Source organism: Staurois parvus, unplaced genomic scaffold (assembly GCF_062004578.1).
Source record: "Staurois parvus isolate SC_StPar_1 unplaced genomic scaffold, SC_StPar_1.0 ptg000840l, whole genome shotgun sequence".
Taxonomy (NCBI): Eukaryota; Metazoa; Chordata; class Amphibia; order Anura; family Ranidae; genus Staurois; species Staurois parvus.
In genome coordinates this window covers 594,063-612,480 of record NW_028318636.1, presented here as the reverse complement: position 1 = coordinate 612,480, position 18,418 = coordinate 594,063, and the positions used below count along the sequence as shown (strand labels likewise).

The window sequence follows — 18,418 nt, the reverse complement described above, 5'->3', positions numbered from 1 at the left end:
TGAATAATGTGTACCGGTTCGTAGCTGGTATTCTTATCTGCAGCTGCTGTCCAAGGTTAATCTGCAGAGTTTAGGAAGCTTTTTGATAGTAATAGAAAGTGAAAGAAGAAATGTATGCCTTGTGACGTAATCATTGGTATATACTCTTGTAAGACGTTTTCCATAACTCACTTAGCAGATCAGAGCACAAGCCATTTGTTGAGTCAAAACAGAGCTGTTTTTAATAAATCATTTGTTTTCCTCAAGTCCGTGTCCGGGGTTCTCTGGTTGGTCAAAATTGCTACTGCAGTAGGAGTTTTCATTCTCCTCTCACTGTCCTATGAGGATGCATGACCCCAACCCTCTGTCTGGACAGTGCTGATTGGCCTGTGCTGATCACATGCACTCCCCCAAGCAAAAAAAACTTTAGCAATACACACCAAACTGAGCATGTGCAGCTTACCCCCAAGGCTCTGTTCTATCAGCAGATGGATGGGGGACAGTAGAAGAAGGGGAGGAGTATGGAAGACAGGATTAAACATCCTTTTTACACAATGTGGAGGATTAAACCCTTAGGTTCCACAAGTGAGTATAACAAGAATGCTTTACTGCATATACAGACTGATTTTACTGTTGTGGTATTAGTAACACTTGTGTGCTTGGTATAGATATTAAATTGTGAGCTCCTTGGAGGGAAAGGGACTGTTATGAATGGCTCTATGGGAACTGCTGTGCAATATGTTGGCACTCTATAAATACAGAAAATAAAGAAGGGGGCTGGATGACAGAACGCAGCCCATCCAAAGTAGAGTTATCAATCAGTGACAAAAGCAGGAAATCTAATAGGATTTGTATCCACAAGCTTTGCTCACTTTGAAATTGTGTCCGCTCTCCAGCTTGCCTTGGCTCTTCTCACAGTTTATTTCTAACTTCCACAACTGTTTGTGTTTAAATACATTTATATTGGAAGTTCCTGTTTGTCATTTTTCTTGCTATCCTTCCTGCACCTTTTACTGACTGTTCCCCTCCACAAGATAGTAGAGCTGTTCACTGTTTGTTGTGAAGCCCTGTGTGAGATCCAGCTTGAGAGGCACAGGTCACAAAGACCGAATGAATCTTAGAAGCGCTGTAGATTTACATCTTCCTTCTGTCACAGGCAGGAAAAGACACAGATGCTGCTCACAAACTGACTACACCCACAAAAGTCAACTACATTGGAAGCAGTGTTATCATCCTCTTTTAATAAAATGCAACAGCATTTTTTAGGGCTCATGTACACTACAGCTGATAAACTCACATTTAGGAGCTGTTCAGCGTTTTTTTCAGCAGCCCCTGAACTCACACAGTTTTCTTATGTGTCCATGAACACATCTTCATTTACAGTCATTTACAGGCATTTGAGTTTACAGTCATTTTTTCGAACGCAGAAAACTTGCGTTTAGCAGTCAATTTTATCAGCATTTCAAACACAAAACACTTGCAAATGCTTGTAGACCCTTGTAAACGTGGCAAATCGCGTATATAAGCATTTGCATTTGAAATTTTTTAACTCTTCCAGTTTCTGAAGCTGTGCAGAGCCTTTTTTCATCATGAAAAATGCATGCAAAACATTTTCAAGGTACTCAAATGGACAAAACACTGAACACAGGATGTTCGTACCAAGCTTGTCACACATTGTAATGACCAATTCACACCTAAGATCTCTCCCACCCTTTGAAACAAAAGATATGTTAATGACCATTCACACCTCAAATTCCTCATGAAGACCCCCTGCCAGATGGCATTAATGACTTACTCCACCAGACACCTTTCCCACCCTTGGAAATAAAAGAGATGTTAATGAGCAACTCACACCTAAGCTAGTCTCAACACCTACTGCTCTCTTTGTTTCTACTCTCTGTATTTCTCTGAAACAGTCTAAAATAGTTAATAATTTACCACTTTTCAGTGCATTCTGGCCATTTGGGAGGTTCTCCTGTGCTTATCTTTAAAAAACGCTTCTAAATGCAAACCCGCATAAACGTGTTATGCAAATGCGGCTAAACAGACGTTTTTTAACCTACATTTTCCAGAAGTCAATTTCCATCGTTCAGAAGTGTCCCGTGTACCTGGGGCCTTAAGGCTGACTCCACACAAAATGAAAGTGAATCTTGTGCCAACTACTACAGTGATTGTCACGTATGAGATACAGACACTTGGTCCAAGCTGGATCTGAATGTAGCTATGCGATGAAGATCATACCTGGAGTTCTGCTTTAATATCACAGTCTTACATATTAACAACAGACAAACTGAATCATAGGCTGGCTTCTTCTACTTTACTTCCTAAAACTCTACATTGATATCCCAACCATGAGGCCTAATGCACGCAGGTCCCATCCAGCTATGGCAGGCTGAGCTGGACAGGGCTGAATGCAGTACTGAGTAGTACTGGCATTAGGGATTGTCCGCTCAAGAACAAGATTCTAAAAATGCATGTCTTCTGCACTAAAGCACCAAGTAGAATGCATTGCAGCTGAACTGCCCCATGTACAAGGGGCCTTATCCAGTTTCTGCCTCACTGTTGTGGCCAAATGATGGTGTCATGTTCTTATGATGGGTTCTCCATAACATACAACACACAGATAACTTGGGGTCCAGCTGTGATAGGACGACCTTGTTGTCTTGCTGAAAGAGATACAAACTACAGGCGTACCTCCGTTTACGAATTTAATACGTTCTGCGGGACTTTTCCTACTGTGAAAAATTTTTAAACCGAAATGTGGTTTCCCATAGGAATGCATTGAAAACCAATTAATCCGTTCTGGAGGTCAGAAAAAAGTAAAAAAAGTCTTTTATCAGTTCAAAACTCTTTATAAAGTGCACTTTATAGGCATAAATACTGTACAGGGACATGATTAAAAATTAATTCGTAAATGCATTGAAAACCAATTAATCCGTTCCGGAGGTCAGAAAAAAGTCAAGAAAAGTCTTATCTGTTCAAAACTCTTTATAAAGTGCACTTTAAAGGCATAGTACTGTACAGGGACATGGTTACAAAAATGTGCAAATGCACTGAAAACCAATTAATCTGTTCGTATTGCGAAGCAAATTCGTAAACCAAGCCATTATTTTCAATGAATTTTCATTCGTAAACTGAAAATTACATTAACCGAGGCGTTCGTAAATCGAGGTGCACCTGTAGTCTGGGGAATATAAAAATGTATTTATTATTTTTATTTTATTTCAGGTACTTATATAGCACCGTCAATTTCCGCAGCTCTTTACATATATATTGTACATTCACATCAGTCCCTAACCCTCAAGGGGTGTACAATCCAAGGTCCCTAACTCACATTCATACATACACATACTAGGCTAGCTAATCTATCTAATGACCTTTACCTAGCCTATAACACTTGGATAACCTAAGATGATGACAAACTATCAAGTTCAAAGTTAGACGACTCTGTGATTGCAATTGAACATTTATTAATAGAAATACACAACTTCAGCAACATTTATCATTCAAGTGCCATTCTTTGGGATGATTATTAAAATACTGTAAAGATTTATATACATACTGCAGGAACATAGGTTCCCATACACACAATAGCCTGAACCTATAACCCCTTGAGTCCATGCCATTTTGCAGGAAATACACTGGTCAAAAAATTAAAGGAACACTTTTTAAATCAGAGTATAGCATCAAGTCAATTAAACTCCTGGGATATTGATCTGGTCAGTTAAATAGAGAGGGGGTTGTTAATCAGTTTCAGCTGCTTTGGTGGTAATGAAATTAGTAACAGGTGCACTAGATGGGCAACAACGAGATGACCCGCAAAACAGGAATTTTTTTTTCCCTACTCGTCTTTACTGACTGTTTTTCACTAGTTTTGCATTTGTCAGTGTCACTACTGGTAGCATGAGGCGATACCTGGACACTACATTGGTTGCACAGGCAGTCCAACTCCTCCAGGATGGCACATCAATACGTGCCATTGCCAGAAGGTTTTCTGTTTCTCCCAGGACAGTCTCAAGAGCATGGAGGAGATTCCAGTAGACAGGCAGTTACTCAAGGAGAGCTGGACAAGGCCGTAGAAGGTCCTTAACCCATCAGCAGGACATGTATCTACTCCTTTGTGCAAGGAGAAACAGGATGAGCACTGCCAAAGCCCTACAAAATGACCTCCAGCAGGCCACTGGTGTGAATTTCTCTGACCAAACAATTAGAAATAGACTTCATGAGGGTGGCCTGAGGGCCCGACGTCCTCTAGGGCCCTGTGCTCATTTTCCATTGAACACCAGAAATGGCAGGTCCGCCACTGGCGCCATTTTTCACAGATGAGAGCAGGTTCACCCTGAGCACATGTGACAGACGTGAAAGGGTCTGGAGAAACCGTGGAGAACGTTATGCTGCCTGTAACATCGTCCAGCATGACCGTTTTGGTGGTGGGTCAGTGATGGTCTGGGGAGGCATATCCATGGAGGAATGCACAGACCTTAACAGGCTAGACAATGGCACCCTGACTGCCATTAGGTATCGGGATGAAAACTTTGGACCCATTGTCAGACCCTATGCTGGTGCAGTGGGTCCTGGGTTCCTCCTGGTGCACAACAATGCCCAGTCTCATGTGGCGAGAGTATGAACTCAGCGGCGAGACTCATCCACCTCACCAACCGCTCCACATCCGCCACCCCCCTCTGCTAATCCCTTCACTGGCTCCCGATTGCCCAGCACATCAAATTCAAACTGCTAACCCTGACCTACAAAGACATTCACAATGCCGCCCCAAACTACATAACCGACCTGATACCCAAATACTACCCTACCCGTGCCCTTCGCTCCTCACAGGACCTCCTACTCTCTAGGTCCCTGGTCTCCTCCTCCCACGCCTGATTGCAGGATTTCTCCAGGACTTCCCCCATCCTCTGGAATTCCCTACCCCAATCCATCAGACTGTCACCTACCCTCATCACCTTCAGGCGCACTCTGAAGACCCACCTCTTCAGGGAAGCCTACCCCACCCTCACCTAACAGCTGACCTCCTCCACTCCTCCCACCACTTCATTCCCCACAGCCATTTCCTCCTGTACCACTTTCCCCTCCCTCCTAGATTGTAAGCTCGAAAGAACAGGGCCCTCGAACCCCTCGTGTATTGTATTGTTTCTGTCTTGTCTCATGTTCTGTCCCCCTTGCTATTGTACAGCGCTGAGCAATCCCTTTGGAGCTATATAAATTCTGTATAATAATAATAATATGGAGGCAGTTCCTGAAGGATGAAGGAATTGATACCATTGAATGGCCCCCACGCTCGCCTGACCTAAATTCAATAGAACACCTCTGGAATATCGTGTTTTGGTCCATCCGACGACGCCAGGTTGCACCTCAGACTATCCAGGAGCTCAGTGATGCTGTCAGGAACCATCGCGACGCATGGGTCTACACATGCGTAGGTGTCTGCCGAGACGTATAGGTGGCAGGGCACTAGGACCCAGGCGCACACGTCGTCTGGACAGTACTAGGCAGGCACTAGGACCCAGGCTATGCCTGTCAGGTGCAGGGCGGCCTATTTAAGCTAGCCCTGCACAGACACTTGTTGCCGAATGGTCTTTGTATCCTATTACCTGTGTGTGAGTACTTCTGATCTGGATTGTTTTGACTTTGTTGCCTTCTCCCGTCCTGACCCCTTGGCTTGCCTGACTCTGCTCCCGGATGTTCCCATTTAGATCTGACCTCCTGGTATTGACCCTGCGTGTGACCCGACTATCCTTTGCCTACCGTTTTGTACCTTTCCGATCCTCTAGTTACCGTCCCGGCCTGCATGACTCTGATTTAGCTCATCCATCCATCCACCCCGCAGGGATCACTAGGCTCCCTTACATCAGACTCCTAGCTCTCTGGAGCCCCTGTCAGACTCCTCTACCCCTGTTGGAGATACCTGGTAGTTGCGACCTGGTACCGGAGCGCTCCAAGTCCATCCCCACCATCAGGGGCCCTGGTGAACAAGTGCTCCGGTGCTTAGACTCCGCTCGCTGGGGAGGCTCTACCGGGGGACTGATAGAGGTGCTGTCAGGCGGTCCCTTACAGTACCATTCGGCCATGTCCGAGTCTGGAGGGTCGCCTTCTCCATGGGATGAGATGTGCCGACATTTGTCCGGACTGACCCAGGCAGTAACTAACCTGCAGGACAAGTGTAGTCGGTTAGAAAATCGATTTGACACCCTAACATTATCTGGAGTGTCCCCTCAGAGTCAGGCCTCAGCTATTGACACTAGGGCGGTTTCTGAATCTCCCAGTGGGGCTGCGGCTGCAGCTCCACCAGCCGAACCCCGCGTTCCCATGCCTGAACGTTTTCAGGGAGATCGAGCACAATTTAGAACATTAAAAAACGCATGTTACTTGTTTTTTGAACTGCAACCACGTGCGTTTACCACAGAGTCGGTCAAGGTGGGATTTGTAATTTCTCTACTACAGGACGAGCCCCAGGACTGGGCCCTTAGACTAAGGGAAACGCAGGACCCTCAGTTACAGACCTTAGATGCATTTTTTAAGGCCATGTCAGTTCTGTACGATGATCCCCAGCGGGCGGTTTTGGCTGAAACCACCCTTTATGCCCTACGACAGGGTCGTCGAGCTGCGGAGGAATACGCCTCCGAGTTCAGGCAATGGATGGGGGACACACACTGGAATGACGCCGCCCTACGTCACCAATTTAGGGTCGGACTCTCGGAGGGCCTAAAAGATGAGTTAGCTCGGGTTGGCCTCCCCGGGTCTCTAAAGGAGTTGATCGACCTGGCGATTCAGATTGATCGCAGGTTAAGGGAACGCCGGTCTGAGAGGACAGGTCAAGGCCAGGGTCAAGGAGCTACCTGGATACCCCCCAAAGGCACAGGTCATTCCGTCCCTGCTACTGTTCCACCAGTTGTCTCCACTGATGTGCCAGAACCGATGCAGTTGGGTTTGGCGCGGCAGACCCTTACTCCAGAAGAACGCCAGAGACGGCGGGCCAAGAACCTGTGTTTCTATTGCGGGGGAGCTGGACATGCAGTGCGAAACTGTCCAGTGAAGACATGTAAGTCTCGATTTTCGGTTCCTGTTTCTTTGAGTAATATAAGTCAGTCCAATTACTTAGCGGTACCCCTTTTGTTTCAGCTGCCAGAGAAAACCATGGTAACCACTGCAATCATTGATTCGGGGGCCTGCAGTTGCTTCCTGGACCTTGACTTTGCCCGCCAGCAGGAGATACCATAACAGGCCAGGAAATGGGGGCTCAATTTGTTCTTGGCTGATGGTTCCCAAATAAAATCAGGTTTAGTGGACCAAGAGACCCCTCCCATACTCACCACCATAATGGGCTCCCATCGGGAATTACTACACTTTGACGCCATTGCGTCACCCAATCCTGATCTTCACAGACCACAAGAACCTTGAGTACTTGAAAACAGCTAAACGCCTCAGACCACGCCAAGCCAGGTGGGCCCTGTTTTTCTCACGGTTCACCTTTCACATTACATATAGGCCCGGTTCAAAGAATACAAAGCCTGACGCCCTGTCTCGCATGTTTGAGGACCCTGAGGAGGAACTCAAACCGGATACCATCCTGTCTGCTGGTAATTTTTTGGCTCTGCAAACGGAACTAAGGGCTAGGTTGCAGGACGCATCTGAAACTTGTTCCACAATGCCAGACATGCCACTCTCCCACCAGGAAGGGTTAATACGGAAAGAAGGACTGATTGTGGTTCCAAAGGAGGTGCAGACACAGGTGTTAGGGCACTGCCATGATCACCCCATGGCAAGGCACTTCGGAACGGCAAAGACTCTGGAGTTACTCAAACGCACCTTTTGGTGGCCTAAGATGAACCAGGATTGCAAAAGATACGTGGAATCTTGCGAGATCTGCCAGAGGAATAAACCGACCAGAAACAAGGCCTGGGGGCTGCTATGCCCACTACCCATTCCTACACGATGCTGGCAAAAAATTGCCATGGATTTTATAGTGGAGCTACCCCCATCCCAGGGTCATACGGCAATTTTTGTTATCGTGGACAGATTGTCAAAAATGGCCCACTTCATACCGCTAAGGGGGACCCCTTCAGCAGAAGAAACGGCCAGGATCTTCATCAAAGAAGTAGTTAGACTACATGGGGTTCCTGAAGATGTGGTATCCGACCGTGGGGTGCAATTCACCTCAAGATTCTGGAGAGCCCTGTGCAAAGCTCTGGACATTAAGCTTTCGCTTTCCTCCACCTTCCATCCTCAGACGAACGGGCAGACAGAGAGAACCAATCAGACACTGGAACAATACCTAAGGTGTTATGCATCTTTTGTACAGGACGACTGGCTGACACTCTTACCCATGGCGGAATTCGCATTCAATAACGCAAATCACTCGGCTACAGGGCAGTCTCCGTTTTTTTCAAATTACGGGTTCCATCCCACGTTCATGCCTGACCTGTTGGCAGAAAGTATGGTGCCAGCCACTCAAAGCATGTTGGAGTTCTTCTCGGACAACAACAAACGGCTACAAGAAGCTATGACTAAAGCCCAGGAGGACAACAAGGAAGCATTCGATAAGAAACGAAGGGGAGACTTAATTTTGCTGCCCGGAGACAAGGTCTGGTTGGCAACAACTAACCTGAAACTACAGTGTCCATCCAAGAAATTAGGGCCAAAATTCTTAGGTCCCTTCCCGGTGAAACGCATGATTAATGAGGTTGCTTATGAGCTGATCCTTCCTGAAACCTTTAAGATCCATCCTGTGTTTCACGTCTCCTTGTTGAAACCAGTAGCCACAGACCCATTTCCAGATCGAGAAGCCAGACCCCCAGAGGCTATTACAGTAGGGGATCAGGAAGAGTTTGAGGTGGAAGCAATCCTGAACTGTCGTAGAAGGGGGGGCCAGACCCAAGTCCTGATTAAGTGGAAAGGTTATGGTCCTGAGGAAAATTCTTGGGAACCTGTTCAAAATGTTCATGCTCCTAGACTTATGCGGGAATTCGTGCGGGGTCACCCGCAGTGGAGAGATCAATTGGGCACCCGGAGGGTACCCATGGGGGGGGGCAATGTCAGGAACCATCGCGACGCATGGGTCTACACATGCGTAGGTGTCTGCCGAGACGTATAGGTGGCAGGGCACTAGGACCCAGGTGCACACGTCGTCTGGACAGTACTAGGCAGGCACTAGGACCCAGGCTACGCCTGTCAGGTGCAGGGCGGCCTATTTAAGCTAGCCCTGCACAGACACTTGTTGCCGAATGGTCTTTGTATCCTGTTACCTGTGTGTGAGTACTTCTGATCTGGATTGTTTTGACCTTGTTGCCTTCTCCCGTCCTGACCCCTTGGCTTGCCTGACTCTGCTCCCGGATGTTCCCATTTAGATCTGACCTCCTGGTATTGACCCTGCGTGTGACCCGACTATCCTTTGCCTACCGTTTTGTACCTTACCAATCCTCTAGTTACCGTCCCGGCCTGCATGACTCTGATTTAGCTCATCCATCCATCCACCCCGCAGGGATCACTAGGCTCCCTTACATCAGACTCCTAGCTCTCTGGAGCCCCTGTCAGACTCCTCTACCCCTGTTGGAGATACCTGGTAGTTGCGACCTGGTACCGGAGCGCTCCAAGTCCATCCCCACCATCAGGGGCCCTGGTGAACAAGTGCTCCGGTGCTTAGACTCCGCACGCTGGGGAGGCTCTACCGGGGGACTGATAGAGGTGCTGTCAGGTGGTCCCTTACCGATGCCCTGGTCCATATCTGGGAGGAAATACCCCAGGACACCATCTGTCATCTCATTAGGAGCATGTCCCAAGATTGTCAGGCATGCATACAAGCACGTAGGGGCCATACAAACTACTGAGTACCATTTTGAGTTGCTGCAATGAAATTTCAGCAAAATGGACTAGCCTGCTGCATCATATTTTCGCTTTGATTTTCAGGGTGTCTTTGAATTCAGTCCTCTATAGGATGATCATTTTTATTTCCATTAAACAATGGGCATCCTTATGTTCCTAACATATTAGCCAGTCCATATCAGTATAGATATCCAGCATGAGAGTTTTCTCCATTGAGATCTGATGTGTTTTCAAAGTGTTCCTTTAATTTTTTTTGAGCAGTGTATGTTTTAGTTTTTCTCCTCATAGTGGCTTCATTATGTCTAGAGGGAAATAGGAGGAGAATAAGCTGTAATACTTACCTTATTCCTTGCTCCGTTGGCTGCTAGCACTCTTCTCTCTTTGGGTTATGGGTGGGCCCTCGCCATCCTCATGTACAGAGAAGGAGGTGAGACCAACAGCTGAATCCATGAACAAAAGAGGCTTCAGGGGATCTGTTGCACAGCATGGTAGAAGCATGCTGGAGCTAGGAATAAGGTAAGTGTTACAGCTTATTCCTTTACACTTAAAGCGGTTGTAAAGGCTAAAGGTTTTTTACCTTCATGCATTCTATGCATGAAGGTAAAAAAACCTTTTGTGTTCAGCAGTGCCCCCCACCCCCTCAATATTTACCTGAGCCTCATCGTGATCCAGTGATGTTAATGACAGCCGCGGCTGTCCCAGGTCTCTGCCTCCTCATTGGCTGAGACAGCAAGCAGGATCCATTAACAAATATGGTAAATGTATTACTAGTTTAAAGTAATTGTAAACCTCTGATATGAAATATGAACAAACATATCCCTTTATAGTGTGAGTCGTGGCTCAATCCAGTGCACCAAGTGTCATTTCTGTCTGTTGCCTCGTTCCTTTGCTTAACGTCTGTCACTTTAGACATGTTTTTCTGATACCAAGAAGTAAAAAGATGATAGGAAAGGGAGCTCTGGCACACAGCCTGTGATTGGCAGCCTCAGCTCTTTTCCTGTGTGCTGTGTGAAGGGGGAGGGAGGGGGATAACAATTTCATATGGGAACAATGCAGCATGATCGTGCAATTGTCATTTAAAGTGTGACAGTGCTGAAAGCTGAAAATTGGCCTGGGCATGAAGGAGGTAAAAGTGCACGGTAGGCAAGTGGTTAATGTTTTTTTAGGTAATCTCCAGCACCAATAGGAATGTCAGCATCCAAGCACACATTGCAGAAAAGAACCCTTGCATTTTATGTGGAAGCTCAAACTTTAATGCGCAGCATTACTAAAATAAAGAAATTTGCAGTGCTAAAATAAGACTATGGGGTTGAGTTACTACATCAAATAGACTGTGCACTTTGCAAGTGCAGTTGCTTCAGAGCTTAGTAAATGAGGGGAAGCTCTGCTGCCTTCCATCATTCAATCATCCAAAATGTTGTTTTTTTTTTTTTTTTCCAATTTTCCTTGCATGTGATTCGGCATTATTTGTGCAGTGAATCTTTACCACATTTACTAAGATCTGGAGTCTATTTGCCCTTAGTAAATCAACCCCTTTGACTGAAGCTGCCAATAAAGAGCAAGTGTCAGTGACATATCCACACAGGCAGAAGCAGTAGCAGCTGCTAGCAAGCCCCTAGACCAGCAATGGGCAACCGTATACGGCCCGGCGGACCTTTTAATCCGGCCCGCGGAGCTAGGCTCCCGCTAGGCTCCTCTCACAGTCCGCCCTGAAGATCGGTGTAGCATGAAAATCTGTCTCCTATGAGGATCTGTCCCCCTCGACACATCTGCGCATGTGCCGGAGATCGCCGATTGGCTGCTAATGCCTGAAACTGGCACATGCGCAGATACGTCGAGGGGGACAGATCCTCATAGGAGACAGAGTTTCATGCTACACCGGAACGGCGCGGGAACACGGCGAGAGGAACACGCGGAGCAAAGGTAAGTGAATTGACACAGGGGGGACTTGGGGACTTAATATGAGGGATGAATTAATATGGGGAATGAATTACTATATGGGGGATGAATTACTATATGGGGGATGAATTACTATATGGGGGATGAATTACTATATGGGGGATGAATTACTAGGGGGGATGAATTACTATGGGGGATGAATTACTATGGGGGATGAATTACTATGGGGGATGAATTACTATATGGGGGATGAATTACTATATGCGGGATGAATTATTATATGGGGGATGAATTACTATGCTTACGATGGGGGAATATTACTATACTTACTATGGATGACACATACACATCATTCATCTACTCTTGGTCCGGCCCCCGGGTCCAATATATGAACCCATTGCGGCCCTCAAGTCTAAAAGTTTGCCCACCCCTGCCCTAGACCCTGGGTGCCCTGTCCTGAGCTAATTATTGAGCATATTATTTTCTCACTAAACCAATAGAATAGTAGTGTTTTGTCTAGAACAGGCATTCATTCCCACAGCCTTCTGTATGAGAAATTTGTATGAGAAATATGTGAATACGGTTTACTAACAAAGAAGTGTTGTAGGGCCCCAGTTTGCATCAGGACCCAGAGTTTACATCACAGTTACTAGATCAAAATGTCAAATGCTTCAAGGCCTTCCTTAAGGGGCACTTCAGGTCCTAACTAAATTCTGTAAGATCTCCAACCTGCATGTGAACTGGCACAAATCACTGTTATTTCCAGTAGATTCAACAGCCAAAGACCTTGTGTCAGATTACTGCAGTTACAATGGGTTGATGCCTTCACATACCTGGGTATTATAGTATCACATCATGGTAAAAATGACTTTGGATTGAATTTATTACCTGTTCTGCAGGAGGTAAAGACAAAACTGAAGGCACGGAAAAACCTGCCCCTAAATTTTCCTGGTTGCATAAAGTTAAATAAAATTAAAATCCTACTTAAGTTCACTTACCTCTTCTAAAATTCTCCAGCTTGGATCTGAAAATTCATCTTTAAGCAAGTTATCGCAATTACTAACCTTTTGTGTGGGGTCCTCAGGCATGGTATAAACTCACCAGTCATCAGACCAACCTTACAGGTCAGTCAGCCCATGCCAGACTTCTATTAGTATTGTGTAGTCACTCAATTGGTCACTGCACATTTGCAACCCTCCTTCTATGTTGGAGGCTGCCTTTCTTAACTCCCTAGAGGCACTTCAGTCTCTTCTGTTTCATGAATCTAATACAGGATATCTCTCCACTCCCTCCATGAGGACCACAATTAAGGCCTGGAAAGGGGGACTTGGCTGGAAAACACAAGACCCAAATAGTCTCTCTCCAAATACCCCACTGTGGAGAAATCCACCGATACAACAGTTATTTCACAATCACAGACCCCCAATGCTGGGTAAAATACAAAATGTAAACTTGTGGAGGATCAACTAAATTACTAAAATTTGAAACTCATAGACAGACTGTCCCCTCTTCTTACCAGATTAGATATAGGTAGCTTCATGCCACCAGTAGTCAAGTCTCTCCATAACAAATACAAATTGCTTATCTCTGGAGTTTCTGCTCCATACTGACCATCTCCCAAAACCAGCCTCATCTATTATTTATCAGCATGCTATACTCACCACTGCCTCAGATCTTGACAATCTCAAACAAAAATGGCAGACCCAGATCTGGATGATGTGATTTGGGCCAAGCAAAAGATGTTCTTTTAAAATAGCTGGTATCTGTCAAAGACAGGCTGATACAACTCAAATAGCATACTATACACCAGGGATCTCCAAACTGCGGCCCGTGGGTCAGATGTGGCCCTTTGCTTACCTTTATCCGGCCCTTTGGGCTTTATTTCTTCCACTGATATGAGCCACTAGTTCTCCCACTGACACCAATGATGGGGCACTATTTCTACTGCTGAAACCAATGTTGGGGCACTATTCCTCCCATTGACACCAATGATGGGGCACTATTTCTTCCTCTGAAACCAATGTTGGGGCTCTATTCCTCCCATTGATATCAATGATGGGGCACGATTTCTTCCACTTAAACCAATGTTGGGGTACTATTCCTCCAGCTGACACCAGTGGTGGGACACTGTTCCTCTCACTGACACCAATGATGTAATTTTTTTTAATACCACTGACCACCAAGCATTTTTCTACTCCTGCTGGCCACTGCTCAGCCTCCCTAATATTTGAAGGGCAGTAAACTGGTCCTTTATTTCAAACGTTTGGAGGCCCCTGCTATACACCATCCAGAAGTTGAACCCGCCTCTTTCTTTGGCCTGTTGGCAATGTGGACAGCTTATAGGAGACTTTTTCTATATATTCTGGACCTGTCCTAAAATATCCTTATTCTGGCAATATGTAGTGGACTGTATAAAATCAGTTACAGCAGCACGCTTGAACATTAAAATTAAAACCTAACCTACCTATTGAGGTCTAGTAGAGGACATGGCTGAAAGGACACTCTTCAACTAGTTACATTTCTATGCTGAAAAAGCTATAGCTATATGTTGGAAAAAATCAGATCCACTTCCTATTATTTTGGAGAAAATAGTGAATTTCAAACTGTTATTATACCTGGACTGCTACAAGAACAGAGGTTGTGCCAAGAAGTTTATGAATATCTGTGGCTTGAAACCCCTTCAGCTGCATGGGATTTCATTCCCTAACCCTGCTTGCTAATGCCATTTGTTATGGGGGCACTTGAGCAGGCTCAAACCCGAGCCACACTGTGTGCCTCTATTTAGGCACAGTGTGGCTAGGCTCTACCACCGCTCTTTGCTCACAGGATTTGATTGACAGTAGCAGGAGCCAATGGTTCCTGCTACTGCCATGCCTGCTGTGAGAAGAGGGGACAGAAGAGCAGCACTGCTGCAGACAGACACAGCTCAGGATCAAGATTGGGCTCAGGTAAGTATTTAAGGGGGGGGGGGCTGGGGGGAGCTGACATGGAAAGGTTATTTTATCTTAATGCAGAGAATGCCTTATGGTTAAAAAAAATTTACCCTTGCAACAACTATAAAATGGGAACTAGAGAGAGGACGTAGTATTCCTTTTTACTCTAGTTTGACCTTCTTTACTATAGTACATTAGCCAAATGTAATAGTTGTTTACTAGTTACCAATGGAAAAACTTTCAATTGATTAACAAGTGACATCCCCTGCGGAGGCTAAGCTGCTTTGAGACTATCAACCTTTTATAAAACTTCAATAAAAAGTGATTTAAAAAAAATGTCAAATGCTTTGACTGTCCCCAAATAACACCATGTAATAAAAATACACATTAATCACTGACTTTTTTTACTAGAAGTGTCAGGAGTGCATGTCTCTCAGAAGCCCATAATTTTCATGTAATGTGTGTTTTCCCTTGGACAGATAAGGAGACTTGTATTCCTGCATTACTATCTAGTAAAAACCTCTACTTTTCACTTTTAATCCTGTATGATGTTGTTCTTAATCTTTGTCCCCCCTGTGTATTCTTAATACTTACCATCATCACAGTTAGCTCCTCTGTATCCTGGGCAGCATCTCCACTCTAGTATCGTAACTGTCTTGTAGCTGACTCTATAGGTTGGCCTGACAACAGTCCTATAACTAAAAATGAAACAGAACTTTAACACAGACTGCTAAATACTGTGCAGAGTTGTGGTTATATAAATTACATTAAAGCAATACAATAAAAAAAAAAATAAAATGAAGACAGCAAGAAACATAGTAACAGAAAAACAGGTCACCCATTCTCACCTTCCCCCAGAGCAGCCTGCTGCCCAGTGACAGTTCTGGTACACTCTCTGCAAAAAGGTGCCATTCTGGACTTGGCAAGACACTGTTCGACTGATGGGGACAGAGCACCAGTTCCTAAAATACACAGATGTACAAAAAAGTCCATAGATAGGAAACAAGTTACAACAATCAATCAACAGACATTTTTTAAAGCATTATTTGCATTTCTTTTAGTTTTGGGTGGGATTTGGACATTTTTGAACTTTTGTCTGGGACCCCCACTGGGATACTTAACCTCATTTTCTTTCTTTGTGACAACCTTATCTGTGGAACAGGAAACGAGAAATTCTAACAAGGACACGTTGGCATTAAAGTCTTTTTTAGTAGAGTGGTAGAAGGTTAGAATTTCATTAAACTTCTTACTGCTGTTTCCTTTTGGAGTTTTTCCCTGACTTTCTATCCCGGTGACAACATTGTTGACATGAGGAAGTTAGGGGAATTCCAAATGGGCAAGAGGGAAAAAAAAACCCCCAAAAAAACACTAGATATGCAAAAAGGAAAGTGCCAGTAGATTGTGTAAAGTTCAGATGTAATTTCATTGAAAGTCTTGTACCACGAAAAAACCGAAGTGTTTTCGGGGACTCTAGGGGTTTCCCTTCATCAGGACTACAAATAATACATACTAATATTCTATGAGTGTTAAACGTTAGAATATATACAGTATATACAGCGGGTAGAATAAGTATTGAACAAGTCACCATTTTTCTCAGTAAATATATTTCTAAAAGTGCTATTGACATAAAATGTTCACCACATGTTGGTAACAACCCATGCAATCCATGCATACAAAGAAACCAAAACAAATAAGTTCATAAATTAAGTTATGTGTAATAAAATGGAATGACACAGGGGAAAAAGTATTGAACACATGAAGAAAGGGAGGTGCAAAAAGGCATAGAAAGTGAAGACACCAGCTGAAATCTATCAGTAATTAGCAATCCTGCCCCTATTCAGTACAAATTAATATCAGCTGGTTCAGTCTCAACTGCTGGCCTATAAAACGTGTCTCATTACCAAAGTGTGACACAAGAAACATCTGATGATGGGTAAAAGCAAAGAGCTCTCTCAAGACCTTCGCAACCTTATTGTTGCAAAACATACTGATGGCATTGATTACAAAAGGATTTCTAAACTTCTGAATGTTCAAGTGAGCACTGTTGGGGCCACGATCCAGAAGTGGAAAGAACATCATTTCACCATAAACCGGCCACCATCAGGTACTCCTCACAAGATTTCTGACAGGGGAATGAAAAGAATTATCAGAAGAGTTGTCCATGAGCCAAGGACCACTTGTGGAGAGATTCAGAAAGACCTGGAATTAGCAGGTACAATTGTTTCAAAGAAAATAAATAATTCACTCAGTCACCATGGCCAGTATGCACGCTCACCATGCAAGACTCCATTGCTGAAGAAAAAGAATACTGGGAGATTATAGTTTGGTCAGATGAGACCAAAATTGAACTCTTTGAAAGCCATCATACACACCATGTTTGAAGGTCAAATGGCACTGCACATCACCCCAAAAACACCATACCAACAGTGAAGTTTGGAGGTGGGAACATCATTGAGCAAGGCTGTTTTTCAGGATATATGTTACTGGCAAACTTTATGCCGTTGAAGGAAGGATGAATGGAAAAATGTACCAAGACATTCTTGATAAAAATCTGCTGCCATCTACCAGGATGATGAAGATGAAACGAGGATGGACATTTCAGCAAGATAATGATCCCAAACACAAAGCCAAGGAAACTTTTGGTTTCAAAAAAATAAAAAACAAGCTTCTAGAATAGCCCAGCCAATCACCTGACTTGAATCCAACAGAAAATCTACAGAAAGAACTAAAGATCAGAGTTCATAAAGGCCCACGGAACCTTCAAAATTTGAAAACTGTTTGTGTGGTAGAATGGGCCAAAATCACACCTGAGCAATGCATGCGACTAGTTTCTCCATACATGTGACTAGTTTCTCCATGTCTTGAAGCTGTCATTACCAACAAAGAATTTTGTACGCAGTATTAAATAAATTTCAGTTAGCATGTTCAATATTTTCTCGCAGTGTAATTACATATTATTACACATAACTTCATTTCTGAACACATTTATTTTGGTTTCTTTGTATGTATGGATTACATGGGTTGTTACCGACATGTGGTGACAATGTTATGTCAATAGCACCTTTAGAAATATATTTACTGAGAAAAAGGGTGGTCATGTTCAATACTTAATTTAACACACACACACACACACACACACACACACAATATACTGTTTAGGGTACGAATAAATGTTGCTGAATGTGAAGAACATATTACAACATATGAATCGTACTAATACATATATATGTCTACTTTGTACTTTTGTGAAAAAAAATATTTAAAAAATATAAAAAAGATATTATAAAATTACCATAGAACACTATAAGAACTATATAAGCTATTGTGTGATACATATGTAAAACATTACTAAAGACCCATAAAAAATGATATAAGAGAAGCTGAACAATAGGTATAACTGTGTCTGTTGGCCTTATTTTTAAAAAGTACAAAATGCGATCAAAAAAGATTTTTTTTAGGAACAAAAAAAAAATTGATTCTGTGCACAATCTAGTGTAGGATCCAAATTTCCAAACCCCTTACCATAACCCCCATGACCGCCCCTCTTCCATTTTTTATTATTCCTCTAGTGTTCCATGTTCACACCTTCATTTCTCCTCTGACCTCTTATCACTATCTCTCTCCCGCTACCGATTCTTCCTTTCTCTTTCTTCTTCTACACCATCAACTCGGCGAACCTCTGTGTAAATTTAAATTCACTCCATCTTTTCCAGATTTTTCTGAATTTACCCATTTTATCTTCTCCACTATAATATAATTCATCCTTTCTTTGT

The 18,418-nt window shown here is 44.0% G+C and overlaps 1 protein-coding gene across 6 annotated transcripts in view; it reads right to left on the bottom strand.

The window, feature by feature from the left end:
* Positions 1–18,418, bottom strand: part of EMID1 (EMI domain containing 1) — a 168,040-nt gene that overhangs the window by 101,784 nt on the left and 47,838 nt on the right. For all 6 annotated transcript variants that reach the window (XM_089655437.1, XM_089655438.1, XM_089655434.1 and 3 more), the window contains exons 2-3: positions 15,494–15,607; positions 15,240–15,343 (exon numbers count right to left, since the gene is read on the bottom strand). In XM_089655437.1, coding sequence (XP_089511563.1) covers positions 15,240–15,343; positions 15,494–15,607 — 218 coding nt within the window. The remainder of the gene's footprint in view (positions 1–15,239; positions 15,344–15,493; positions 15,608–18,418) is intronic.